Source organism: Paramormyrops kingsleyae, chromosome 21 (assembly GCF_048594095.1).
Source record: "Paramormyrops kingsleyae isolate MSU_618 chromosome 21, PKINGS_0.4, whole genome shotgun sequence".
Taxonomy (NCBI): domain Eukaryota; kingdom Metazoa; phylum Chordata; class Actinopteri; order Osteoglossiformes; family Mormyridae; genus Paramormyrops; species Paramormyrops kingsleyae.
This window is the reverse complement of record NC_132817.1, coordinates 18883739-18896569: the sequence shown is the minus strand read 5'-3', so window position 1 is coordinate 18896569 and position 12831 is coordinate 18883739. Positions and strand designations below refer to the sequence as shown.

The 12831-nt window shown below is 40.4% G+C and overlaps 1 protein-coding gene across 6 annotated transcripts in view; it reads left to right on the top strand.

The window, feature by feature from the left end:
* LOC111858799 (retinal rod rhodopsin-sensitive cGMP 3',5'-cyclic phosphodiesterase subunit delta) overlaps positions 1-12511 on the top strand; it is a 73888-nt gene extending 61377 nt beyond the window's left edge. The window contains exons 1-6 of one of the 6 annotated variants that reach the window (XM_023840890.2): positions 4962-5051; positions 5169-5241; positions 8133-8221; positions 9452-9577; positions 10388-10493; positions 11172-12511. In XM_023840890.2, coding sequence (XP_023696658.1) covers positions 5192-5241; positions 8133-8221; positions 9452-9577; positions 10388-10493; positions 11172-11253 — 453 coding nt within the window. In that variant the 5' untranslated portion in view covers positions 4962-5051; positions 5169-5191 and the 3' untranslated portion in view covers positions 11254-12511. The other 5 variants (XM_023840891.2, XM_023840888.1, XM_023840889.2 and 2 more) reach the window with 5 other exon arrangements.
* Positions 12512-12831: the final 320 nt, after the last annotated feature.

Genomic DNA, 12831 nt, shown 5'->3' with positions numbered 1-12831 from the left:
TGCTTCTATGATCATGAGAAGTGGATACAGGTGACCAAAATGAGGTTTCTCAGCAGGCTTACCAAACTCACTCCCAGTGACATCATGAGGAGTTTGGAGATCCAGACGGACCTCAGGTAGGAGTCAGCTGTGGTATTTTGTAAATCATATAAGAATGCCATCTGGAGGGCTCCCAAGGATGCTGTTCTGGGAATGTCCTACTGGGGGAAGCCCCAGGGGGGGTCCAAGGCATGCTTGGGGATCATCTCCTAGATGGCTTTGGAATACCTAGCGATCACCCAGAATGAAGTGAAGCCTGTGCCAATAGCAAAAGAGCTCTGACCTGCTTGGTATCCTGCCACCACGCCGCCCAGCATGGTAAGAAGATGATGATGATGAAGATGATGGTGAACGATAGTAACTGAGTGTCATATAATCTTTATTTAAAATACAGCTTTAAATATTTCAGTCCATTGTTATTTCTGGCAACAGTGCTGAAAATTGCAGTCAGATTAATGAGTTTAGAGTATCTTGTGGCTTTTGTCTCAGTTTGCAGGAGTGGAATGTCAATTCTGGCCCTCTGGTACAATCAATGACGTCTGATAGATCGTGTTTTGCAGTCATCTGCCAATCACTAATCGGCCCTTCAGAAGAACTACTTTTGATACCAATTCTGTGAATAACGCTGTGTAACTCCCGTGAACCGTTTTCAGTACCTGCATTCTTGTTTTGTATCATCTGAGTATCTAACATAGGCTCCAACTGGATGGATGGATGGATGGATGAGCATGCAATACCTATATACATTATGACATGGCTGTCAGAGAAGTACTTCGCCCCAGAGCACCTTGCTAAGGCTTAGCAGTACAGTTGTATAAAATGGGCTTTTTAGATGTTCAGCTCTTCCGTACTGTCAGGGTTACAGCTGCATTTGGGAGAGCAGATCTCACAAGGCTTTCTTGTGGATGCTCACAGTTCAGGAGTCACTCTGATCAAACAAAAACAAGGGATGGAGTCAGAGAAGAGGACACATGAGAGAGTGTAAGCCGGCCCTGTGTCTGTCCCCACCCCACTCCATCAGGGCGAATTTCCTGAGTCTGAATTCAAACCATGGACCTAGGAATGTAAAAATGCTAAAATTATATTGAGATAAAATGCCCCTCTCATGTATGACTATCGACAACTTTATAGGAATGTCGCTTCTTCAAAGACTTAAAGTTTTGGGCTGTGAATTGTCAGACGATTCTCTGTGTTGCCTTCATTTACTGTAGCATAAAATACTGCTTGACTCTATGTCTCTGTCTATCATTTCACCATATCCTGCAGCCCTAAAAGATCTGTTTCTTCATTTCACCTTTTCAGTTTTGTGTGATGTGTTACTGAAGTGTCAGTGCTCACTGGCTCAGATTTTTTTCCCACAAACAAAAAGTAAAAAGGTGTGTTCGAAACTACCAAGAGCTCAGCTTTCATTTTCGTCTTTTTTTTCTTAAAAAAGAAGATGAGAAGTGGTGAGACTGTTCGCTACCCATGGAAGCTTCATGGAAATCTCTGCCAAACTATAAGTCCCAGGATTCACAGTCTGGCCGCTAGAATTTAGATTTAGGACAACCCTTTTTGGGCTATAAAATTTACTATTTTCTCTGCCTCTTGACTGCAAGGAGGAAAGGCTTTCATCTGAAACCATCAGGGCAATGACAGTGAGAGTGCCCTATTAATAATCATAAACTATGCTTCCATTCATCCATCCATCCAACTGTTTATACTGGTCAGGGTCAAGGAGGGGCTGACTCTCCCAGACTGCACAGGGTACATACTGGGGTACATACTGGATTGTAAGCCAGCCCATCAAAGTAATGATAAAATAGCACAGCATGCAATTTTTATATTGAGGTAAAACTGGCTTCTTCTAGATCTATATAAGTCAACTTGATTCAGCATCTATGTCTGATATTTGACCTTTTGGCCTTTATGATATCATGTGATTTATTAATTCAGTGTACTTTGAACTATCAACAACACCAGACAGAATCCACGATGCTACTAATAGCTACTTTATATTGATAATCTGAGTTGCAGGGGAATTTGGTGTTAATGTAGTAATGTAAGGCTAATGAAACAGATTTCATTCCCAGATTGGGTACGAATAACAGGACGCTGCGTGGTTAATAGCGAAATAGTTTCGGTATTGTAGTCATCAGTCTGAAGGACACTGTGTAATGTGGGTCGTTCCCACTATGACATTGCACCAATAGAATTCAAGTTTTTTAGTGTACTGTCTGTGCAAACGATAACCATTTTGTCTGATTAAAAATTTTTTGACAGGCTTTTGTGAAACTAGGAAATATATACGTCAAAATATACCCTGTCTCAATGTTCAATTATTATGAAGACATACGTCAAACCCAAGTAATTTAAGAAAAGCTATATCTGCTGGTCACACTGCCTTACACGAACTATTTAAAAAAGAAAATAAATCATTTATCTGGCATTTATGGGATTCAGTAGCAGTAAAGAACGACAGATCCATTTAAATTAAATAAAGAGTTCTTCGCGTCTTTTAGTCCCATCATTTAAGCAGAGTTACACAGGTCAAGGGCAGCCTAGACTAAGAACATCCAAATATAGCCATCCCTCCTCTCCCGCAAGTTTCCGGGAGTCACACGCAAATTGACAGTAGCGCCCTGATCCTTCGCGAATGTCGTGCATTGTCGCACAAGCACCCCCGCCACGCCCATGAAGCCTGTCAGCTTTCACTAGGATTGGGGGCTATCTATTCTCTTAAAAGTCATACCATCAAACCGTCCAGGGTATTATACCGCGATATTGCGGTAGGCCTATATGGCATTTTGAGAAACAGCGCCACTCCGGTATGTCCAGAAAATTATTACCATAATACCCCATTACCGTATTACCCCCTAACCTTAGTCGGAAACGTTTCCATAGCTATGCACCCCCCCCCCCCCTCCCCCGGTAGTCCCTCACCCGCCTCCCTGAAATCAGTCATGTCTAAGGGATGTCAGCAAATATCATACAGTTTTGGACCTGGAAGAATATGACGCTATAGAAACTTTTTTTTCACAAATGTGTACAATATGGCATACGGTTGTTCGTAATCATTTTCACCTCTGTATTACGTACGTTTTCTATTGAACACTTGCACACAATTACCGGTTCCGTAAATGTCTCTTCATGGGTGTAAATATTAAAACAATGACTTAGAAATTAAAATAAATACATAACACTCATTACATTTTAATACGTCAAACACCACTCCTGCGCGCCATCATTAGCAATATCAAGCCTTGGGCTATGGAAGATAATTATAGAGGGATTGATGCAATCAGAAGTCTTTGCACTCTAAAGGCAGCAGATGGAAACGTGTAGAGCACAAACATTAGCTCTGTCCTCACTGTCAAATCACGTCTTACAAACTTGAAGAGATTTTAAGGATTAAACATTAATGCAGCCCGGGAATTCAATAGTCTCCATGTGAAACCATGTGAAAAACAACGTCCTTCAATAGTTGACGATACTGATAATTTAAAAGTGCAGACTAGACTTTAATAATTACGACAAAGGGAAATTAACACTTTGATGGATTTGTATCTTTTTCCTTGTGTGACCCAAAATGTATTGAAAAAGCCGCTACCCGCTCTTACACTGCCATCTTCTGTTGAAATACTGTAATTTCACCTTACGCCTTGACTGAAAATTCTTGATATGTTAAACGCATTTCGGTGTATTCATTTTATGCAAATAACTAACGAATATTTTAATGTAAGAGAAAAGTAAATGGAAAAATATCAAAATGAGAGACAACTTGAAGTGTGTGATAACAGTGCCACCCACTGATGTTTCTATGCATGGGTACTGGGTCAACTTTTATACACTGAGTACCGTAGCAAAAATTGTCCCAGGCAGTGTCATGCTGGTCAGCAGACTATTACTTTTTACTTGATTTGTTCAAGTCTTTGTGAGTGTGGAATTGGGATGACATCCGGCAAACTTTATCTGTGCTCACAGGGTCGGGCAAGTCCATTCGCTATTTATGTACAGTCATTTCCAGATATGACACTAGGTACAACATTCCTCTTCGTTCCTCGACTCCATCCAGCCAGTGGCGTCGCACAAATAGCGCGTGCGGACAAATAATGCGTTCGCGCAAATTTTGGGGATGTCATGCTTCAGATTATGCCAGAACACTTCAAAGGGACTGAAGGCAAGACTGTGACTTCTAAAATAATGAATCTCTTCGAATTTTACTAGTTCACAATTTCATAAATTGTGCGCTTTAGATTAGCCAATGGGTTACAAAAATTAAGGGGAAAAAAAACAAATTCAGCAGATTTTTTGTCAATATCACTCGTCTGTAAGGAAGCTTTGTCGCACTTCATAATGAAGAATGACATCACATGTCATGCTTATATGACATTAAATTCAAATTAATTCCATTTTACTAGCCTTTTAAAAGACTTCCAGTGCTTTAATGTCTGAGCGACCTGTGCAGCAAACGCACAAAGCTTGTGCATTTGGTGTCGAAGATGGCGAAAAAAAAAGTTACATGTAGTTAAAAAATTGAAAAAAAAAATTGTGTTGCCATGATCTTAATGTGCTGTAAAATATTTTTTTTTCGAGAGGCGATAGGTGCATGCAGACATTCTTATACATGGTGCGAGGTATTCGAATGATCAAAGTTCACAAAACAGTGTCGGTACTAAAATAAAATACGGTACTTCATGTGCAGATGCATAATTATGTAAAACTATATTATTCTAGCTCTGTACTATATGTTACAAGAATTGCTGTTTGTAGGAATCATGCATATGTTCTCCCCTCAATGTTTTGCACTGTATTATTTACACGAGACGACAATACAAACTAGACAATGCAGCGACGTTACGCACCAAAATGCAGTTGCCACTGGTGATGCGTCTCTCCCAGACAAGCCCCTCCCACCACAAGCGCCTCTGAATTCTGATTGGTTAGTTCCGCCGTATTTTGATTCGGCCGCAGGCGAACTGATCGATCGGATTAACGGCGCGAGGGCGGCGCGCGGCCTTAGGTGCTCTGCGGTCTGTCGTTGCTTTTTTGGTTTTTAAGATTTCAGTATAATTTTATAACTGCTGCGTCTTCCTGTATACCGAGTTCAAGCGAGCCGCTTGTTTTTCTGCTTTTTTCCTTTCGTTCAGGGAAGCAGAAGATCCCCTTAACGATGTCTTCTGATGAGACCAGAGCCGTGGGCATCCTCAGGGGGTTCAAACTGTATCCTTTGCGGGCGTCCCGGGTGTGAACAGACCGCGTCCGCCGGGCAGCCAGGCAGCCCTGCGGGGTGTTACGCCTGCTAGGCCGGGCGAGGGTTCCCTGGCGAGACGTTGTTCCTCGGACAGCTTCATGAACGGCGTAGTTGACCAGAGAAGCAGCATGTCGCTGGGTGAGGGTTAGCGGTGTTAATTTAATACCTGCGAGTTTTATATGTGTAGTAGTGGGGACGGGGGCGGGGGGGGCTCATTCTGACAGCATGCATTACCCGTATCAACGCGATCGTTAGTACTTTGGAAGGATCCATGTTAGCAGCTTAGCTAATTAGCCTGGCCAAGCGGCTATCAAGAAGTGCAAATGTGGTCTTTTATTTCTAGATCCCTCATCTAACCAACCTCAGTGTTTGCGACATTATAAACGGGTTACAAGCATTTTTTTTAAGTATTGTTAGTTAAATGATTTAAAGTTTGCGATTTACAGATATCAGTATCCACAGTACAGTACTCGACTCTGCATGAGACTCCGAGTTTATTTGGGGCCTATACGCCTCCTGCATCAGTTACCGCGAGCCCCCCTCCTGGGATTTGGACTGGCAGTCTTCAGAATACGTTATTTGCTAATGCACAAGTTGTATTATTTGAATGCTAGTCTTTTAATGTCTTTAGGTAGTAGATCCCGTGGTGAGCAGGTGCGTTCTCCCCATTATGGACCTGCATAGACACCAGAAGTCTCTTTGGGTCTAAAGCCAGACTGCCCCCTAAAATAGTACTTTGATCAGCCACTTGCAGAGCCACTGAGCCAGAAAGATAAATTATTCAATTACTATTAGCGTTCTTCAGGATATGACAGATTAGCTCTGTGCCTGCTGGTGCTCTCTTCTTTCCTGGGACATGCAAGGTCGTTGTCTAGGCTACTTATAAATGGCCAGCTATCTTGCTTGCTTCTTATCACTTATGTTCCAATATAAATACAGTGAGTGTTATTTTGTCCACTTGTCATGGTTTTGTGTTTGGTTGTTTGGTGACTGTAGATACCACTGAAGTTCTCACCGACAGTATTGCAGGCTGAAATCCTGTTGAATCTCTGAGTGTAACGTTTGCACAGTTCTGTGTTACTTCAGATATTATTCAATAGTTTAAAGATATTTTTAAATATTAACTGATGACACTGAAATTGCCTTTAGTGTTGCTGTGGTGGCATCCCGTCTAGGGTCTGTCGTGCAATTTTGTTTGGAGAGAGGGCTAACAAAAAACAGATGGATGTGTCAGTCTTGTGCTTTAACCAACCAAAAAGGAAAAAGATACCCATACGTCAGGATGTTAGTGGGGCTATTTTCTTTAAAATTGTCCCAGCAAATGGCAGCAGGACCTTTTAAAAAATCATAATGGTCAGTTACCGCATTGCAGATCCTTATATATTATATGTAGATGTTGGGGCTGTTTGGTGGCTGTTCTGTGTGTTAAGTCCCCCCCCCCCCCCCCCCCCAGCTAATCCTCCTTATCCCAGCATGCTTAGCAGGTGTCTTCCTGTAGACATCTGGCACGGTTATACTGAGATGTTGTAGAAGAGCAGATGGAGAATAGACATCTAGTGATCTTAATGTTGCGGCTTTAAGGACTTGGTTACTTATCAGGCGATGTTGCCGCTCTATGGACAGCTGAGTGGTGTGTTTGATTCATTTACTTCGTTTAGCAGGCGCTTTTGTACAAAGCGATGCGCGAATGAGCTACGTTACAGACGTATGACTGCCAAGGGGTCAACTAGGCATAAGTACAGCTGAACTTGTGATGAATACACAGGTACAGATGTAATCTCCAATAAAATTCAGTTTTTAACAATAAATATCGATATCTGAGTTTCAAGTGTTGCAGTTTCTTCACATTGTTTTATCAGTCTCAATTTATCACAATGTGCCTGGAGCAAAAGCTGAATTCAAGCGAAGACTATGTTAATATCGAACAAAAGTTGAATGAAATATTATTTAAATAAATGTAGTTCATATAATTTCATTGGTTTTCACTTTCAATGAATGTGAAATATGACACCATTTACATTCGGTTTGATTATTAACATGACCGATTACCAGAAATGTGTAGTATTGCCCTTGAAGGTCTAGATTCCCGTGGAACAATGCAAGCTTAAATTAATTTGCATGATTTTATTACCGATAAAGACGTCACTTTTCTCCTTGAATGATTGTCTCTAGGCACATTAGCCCCAGTGGCTAATCTGTGGACTTATAGAGGATGTTAGATTTGCTAAACGTGTATGTAATTTAGCCTAAGCTTGTCCTATTCCTGGAAACAAACAGACCTTTAGAATTAGCCAGTGGAGTCTGGCACTATGTATGATTATTGTCCAAAACATGACCCATATATAGCCCATGCTCGTTCTTCTTGGAGGAGACTTCACTCTGAGCTGGACTGGTCTTTTTTGTGGTCTCCACCCCAAGTAGAGAGACCACAGATGGCCCCAGGACACGGCTGGGGGCTCAGGTGCCGGTGACACAGTAGTCTTTCAGGCATTGACAGGGGCTTTTGTTTCATAAGCAGATACTGCCGACCTTTAGAAAAGATCAAATCCTCAAGTGTTCTAACTGATGCAATCACCCTGCTCACCAGCTGGTCCAGTAGAATGAGGTCATTTGTGCGGTGGATTACAGCTGTTGGGTACCCCATACCATCTGAATCACCATATGGACTTCATGGAACACCTCGTTGACCTGGATGCTGGAAGACTTGATCCCTTAGAACTATCTGGCTCAATGTATTGCCTTATTTGTTGTTTTGACTAAAACGGGCTCTGTGCCTTTGTATTCATTTTAGTTTAGGGCATTTAACCTGAAGGTTGGTCCCTGTGTGTGTTAGCTTTCCTTCCTTGACAGAAGCCTCCAGAAATTGGATGAACCTCCGTGATGCAGACAGTGGGAAGGTTCTGTGGCAGGGAACAGAAGATCTGTCCCTTCCTGGAGTAGAACATGAAGGTAACAGGTCATTTCCTGATTCATTAGTTAACCTTAACCTGACGTGAATAGCCATGGTCCGTTATCTGAAGCTACGGACAGCGTCCATCTCATGATCATTGAGCTTCTACAAGCTTCTGTGAGACTCTTCCTCTTTGTGCCTGTATAAGTGGTTGCATTAGTTTATCATTTAATAGCAATTAATTTCGCCATTGATCCCAGTGTTTGACCTTGGTTCTTGCCAAAATTGGCATTGATTTTATGATTTAGTCCTGAGAGATAAGGCAGTCGATACTTTCTGGAGTCTCAAAATGCAGTCCACATGTTGCATGTCATTTATCATATTACCTATTACATGTCAGCAAAATTATATTTCCTATCAATATATCCACCCTCTAAAATTGGTTAGTATCTAAAATCAAATATGATATTGTTAATTTGCTGGTTTAATAAGTATGTAGTGAACAGTAATTCTAAATATCATCTGTGTTTACGTTCTTTTGACTTGTTTTCTACACCTTGAGTGATTTTTATCTGTGCCTGATTAAAGAGAGTCATCACAAACGGCCTCATTAACCAGCTAGATAATCTGCCATAAAAACTACCTCCCTGTGTCCCCCTACTAAGCCCACCTCGAGCAGTTTGGAAAGAGCACGTTAGTGTATTCATTAAATTTTCATGTTTCTTGCTTCCCGTCATTTTGGGGCGTGTGGCTCGGTGCCCTTTTCTCTAAACATCGCCCCCGTCCTCCACGGCTCCCACCCCCAGCTACATATATATGTTTAGTTTGTTTGTTCTGTGTTATATTTGTTGTATATTTGTTCAGAGGACACCCATGATGTTTATCTGTGTGTGTCACTATCACAGCAACGGAAAATAAAATCATATTTAAATCATCCGTCCATCCATCCATCCATTTCTTATCCATGTTTGCTTATAGCTTGGAGGCTAGCCAGGCTGCATAGGGAACAAAGCAGAGGAACGTCCCCAGATGTCACAGGGCGCATACACATTATAGATAATTTACATACATCATTTCCCATAAACACATGTATATACATCGCAGGAGCGAACTGAAGTACCCACAGGAAACTTGAGCAGGCCGTTTATACCATCTAGGTAGTTAATTTCCTTTAAGTCCAGGTTGGATTTCCTTCAGTAAGGCTAATTGAGAAGCTTTGTAGCAATGTTTATTACTACAGATATTTACTGTTACTACGAATTGTTTTATCTGTCTCCTTTTTCCTGCAGCTCGAGTTCCCAAGAAGATCTTAAAGTGCAAAGCCGTGTCAAGGGAGCTGAATTTCTCTTCGTTGGAGCAGATGGAAAAGTTTCGGCTGGAGCAAAAGGTCTATTTTAAGGGCCAGTGCATAGAAGGTGCGTGCATGCATGTGTGCGTGCATGTGTGATGCATGTGTGCGTGCGTGCATGTGTGTGTGCATGTGTGAGTGCATGCATGTGTGAGTGCATGTGTGGCTCCTTGGATTTTAGTGTCTGACAGAAGATAACAGGGTTACTTTAAAAAAAAAAAAAAAAAAAAACCAAAAACATTTTTTTACTTGCCTTATGTAGAAATGTGTTGCTTTAATGCTATAGTTTGGTTGTTAGAGTATAAAGACTCTGGTATATCTCTAAATATACAGACTTTTGCCTTTGTAGATTCTGTTGCAGGTGTTAATCCAGACCCAACCAATAACGCTTATGAATCAATATGGTTAACGTAAAAAGGCTTAATGTTGTTTGAAGTACAAAAATACAATGTAGAACCACCAAATTTACACACACATAACTACTCACTGTAATCCCCCCCCCCCCCGAGTCAAAACTAACAGCAAATGTTAAACCAGTTTTTACATTAAGTTCCCACTGTTGTTTATATTGATGTCTCTTTCGAAAATTATTGTTAATTCATTAAAGTTCATTAAATGCTATTTTATTATTAAATTGTTAACAGTTCTTAATAATAACTTTGAACAAACATCTGATGTGGACATTTGATCAAACAGATTGAGAAACCCTGTTCTATATTATGCCTAAATATCCAAGAAACAGATGCATGTAGATGGTATCGAACGTGAACAGTAAAATGCATGTACATATATTTCTGCTGTATATGTATCTGTTTATATGTGCATATCATACTAATGCTTATTTATCATGGCGTTGCTGTTGTGTTTTTCTGTTCAGAGTGGTTCTTTGAGTTTGGCTTTGTGATCCCGAATTCCACAAACACGTGGCAGTCCTTGATAGAAGCAGCACCAGAGTCACAGATGATGCCAGCAAACGTTTTGACGTAAGGAACCCTCCTCTCATGCATTAATAAGACGTACATTTGATCATGCAGAGACATTACTGCATTGGTTCGTATTCAGCCTCTGCTTATCCAGTTACGGTCACAGTGAACCAGAGCCTATTCCAAGGCATGAGGTGTGCGACATTGTATATTGGTTGTGGCATTCACACGCTAAGATGACTACAGCTCTGGAAATGTGGTGTAATCTACTATCCTCAAAGCCACCCAAAGAAGCATAAACACATTAATCTATTACTGCAGCTTACACGACCCATGTCACTGTTCTTGCTTAACCAGGAACACGCATACGAAAATGTTGGCCAACAGGCAGATACTGAATTTAACATGACAGGAATGAAGCATAACATTTACTGGGGATGCAGAGGTACAATTGTGCCCCCTACTGGTCAAGTGAAAATGCTATTTGAACATATTAAGTTCAATAAAATCACTTTGTGAAGTTATATTTCAAAATGTGACTTGTGTTAGTCATATCATTGTGTACAAATAGTTTGTTGTAAATGTATTTACTATTTTTTCTTTTTGCAAACTCATCTGCGTGAATGACTGGTTGGACTCACTCTCATTGCACCCCCTAGGAGAAAATTCTGAGTCACCTTTGGAATAAATTGTCAGTGTCTTCTAGTATAGTTAGTGATCTACCCCTTTATTTTCCAGAGGTAACATTGTGATAGAGACCAAGTTCTACGATAATGATCTTCTCGTCAGCACTTCCAAAGTACGACTCTTCTACGTCTGAAAGTGGAAACTTTTTAAAATTTTTGTATCTTTTTTTTTTTTATTTTTATGAGAAGTATGGTGGTTTGGTGGACCTGCAAAACTTCCTGAAATGGACTTAATCTCCCATGGATATATAATTCCGAACAAGATGAACAAGAAAAGAGTAACAAAATTATCACGATTTTAACAGGTGTATTATTTTTCATTGTTCATTTTTCTGAACTGTTATATTTGCAAGGAAAGCTGCTTCATCACTACATTCCTTCCGTTTTTGTGTGCTTTTTTTATTTGGCAATAAAAACTCTAAAATGGACTGTTATTTAGTTATGGGAATTTTATTCATATTCATTCTGCAGCTGGTTCAGAAAGCAATATTTGTATGACTATTTTTCTAGGTTTTATACTCTAGTATTGTTAATTATTTTAATATTTATGTATCTGTCTGAGAAACGAACATATTTTTCTTATTTTGTCCCCTTTTTCATGTTTAATTGCTTGAGATAATGAATGTTTACATGTACCATGTACCTTGTGTAATTATGTGCTGAAATATTTGAGCTGATATTGAACTGTGTTACGCGTTAGAAAAATATGCTTCCACACCAGTTATCCTGATTACATATTGCTGTTTACAGTTTATTATATGGTAAATTAGTTTTTACATGAAGGCCAATTATAAGCTTTCATGATTATTCGGTGTGGATTGCAATGTTAACACAGTTAATGTGTGAAAAACTTGCGAGCCATTGTGGGTGTGCCCTGCCTTAATCATTGTTACTTCCCAGGCTTGACTGCGGATGGTGGCTCAATTTGCATATAGTTAGTGGTAGTGATGTGGAGGGTTACAGTTTCAGTGGAGCACAAGCAACTTATGGCAGCGTTTCTCAACCCAGTCCTCGGGGAACCCCGGACAGTCCACGTTTTTGCTTCCTCTCAGCTCCCAGCACGCCTGTACCAGGTATTCGGTGCTCCTGATTGGCTGGGAGCTGGGAGGGAGCAAAAATGTGGACACTCCGGGGTTCCCCGAGCACTGGGTTGGGAAACACTGACTTATGGTGATGTCTGTCGCATCTGATGTGCTTTTGTTATAAATACCAAGAGAGGAGAGTTTCTGTCCAAATAACTCGCACTTGATTTCATCTCCTTCAAGCAAAAGTAAATATATCTTTAGTGTGAATTTGACACTGAAGGCTATATTTATAGATTCTCTCACAAAGGTTTATGTAAAAAATAGTTAAAATATGATTTTTAGATTTTCAAATAAAATTCTAAGTATATATGTTGTCCTCATTTGTTGACATCCATCTATCTGTCAACCACAGAGCAGCAAGGCTCTCCTGCTGTGATACCAGCCCATTATGAGGCTCACACACTGTCAGCCCATGTAACTGCATGTTTTTGGGTGGAAACCTGCCAATTATGCAGAGGTCATCTTTATAAAGTACTAATCCAGAACAAGATTTTGTTTCAACCAACCAATTGAGTTCAACTTGTTGGATGAAACAAAATCTTGTTCTGAATTTATACTTTATGAAACTGAACTTTCCACTTCTTCTAACATGATGAGAAAGTACAAGCTTCATATACACATAGAGGC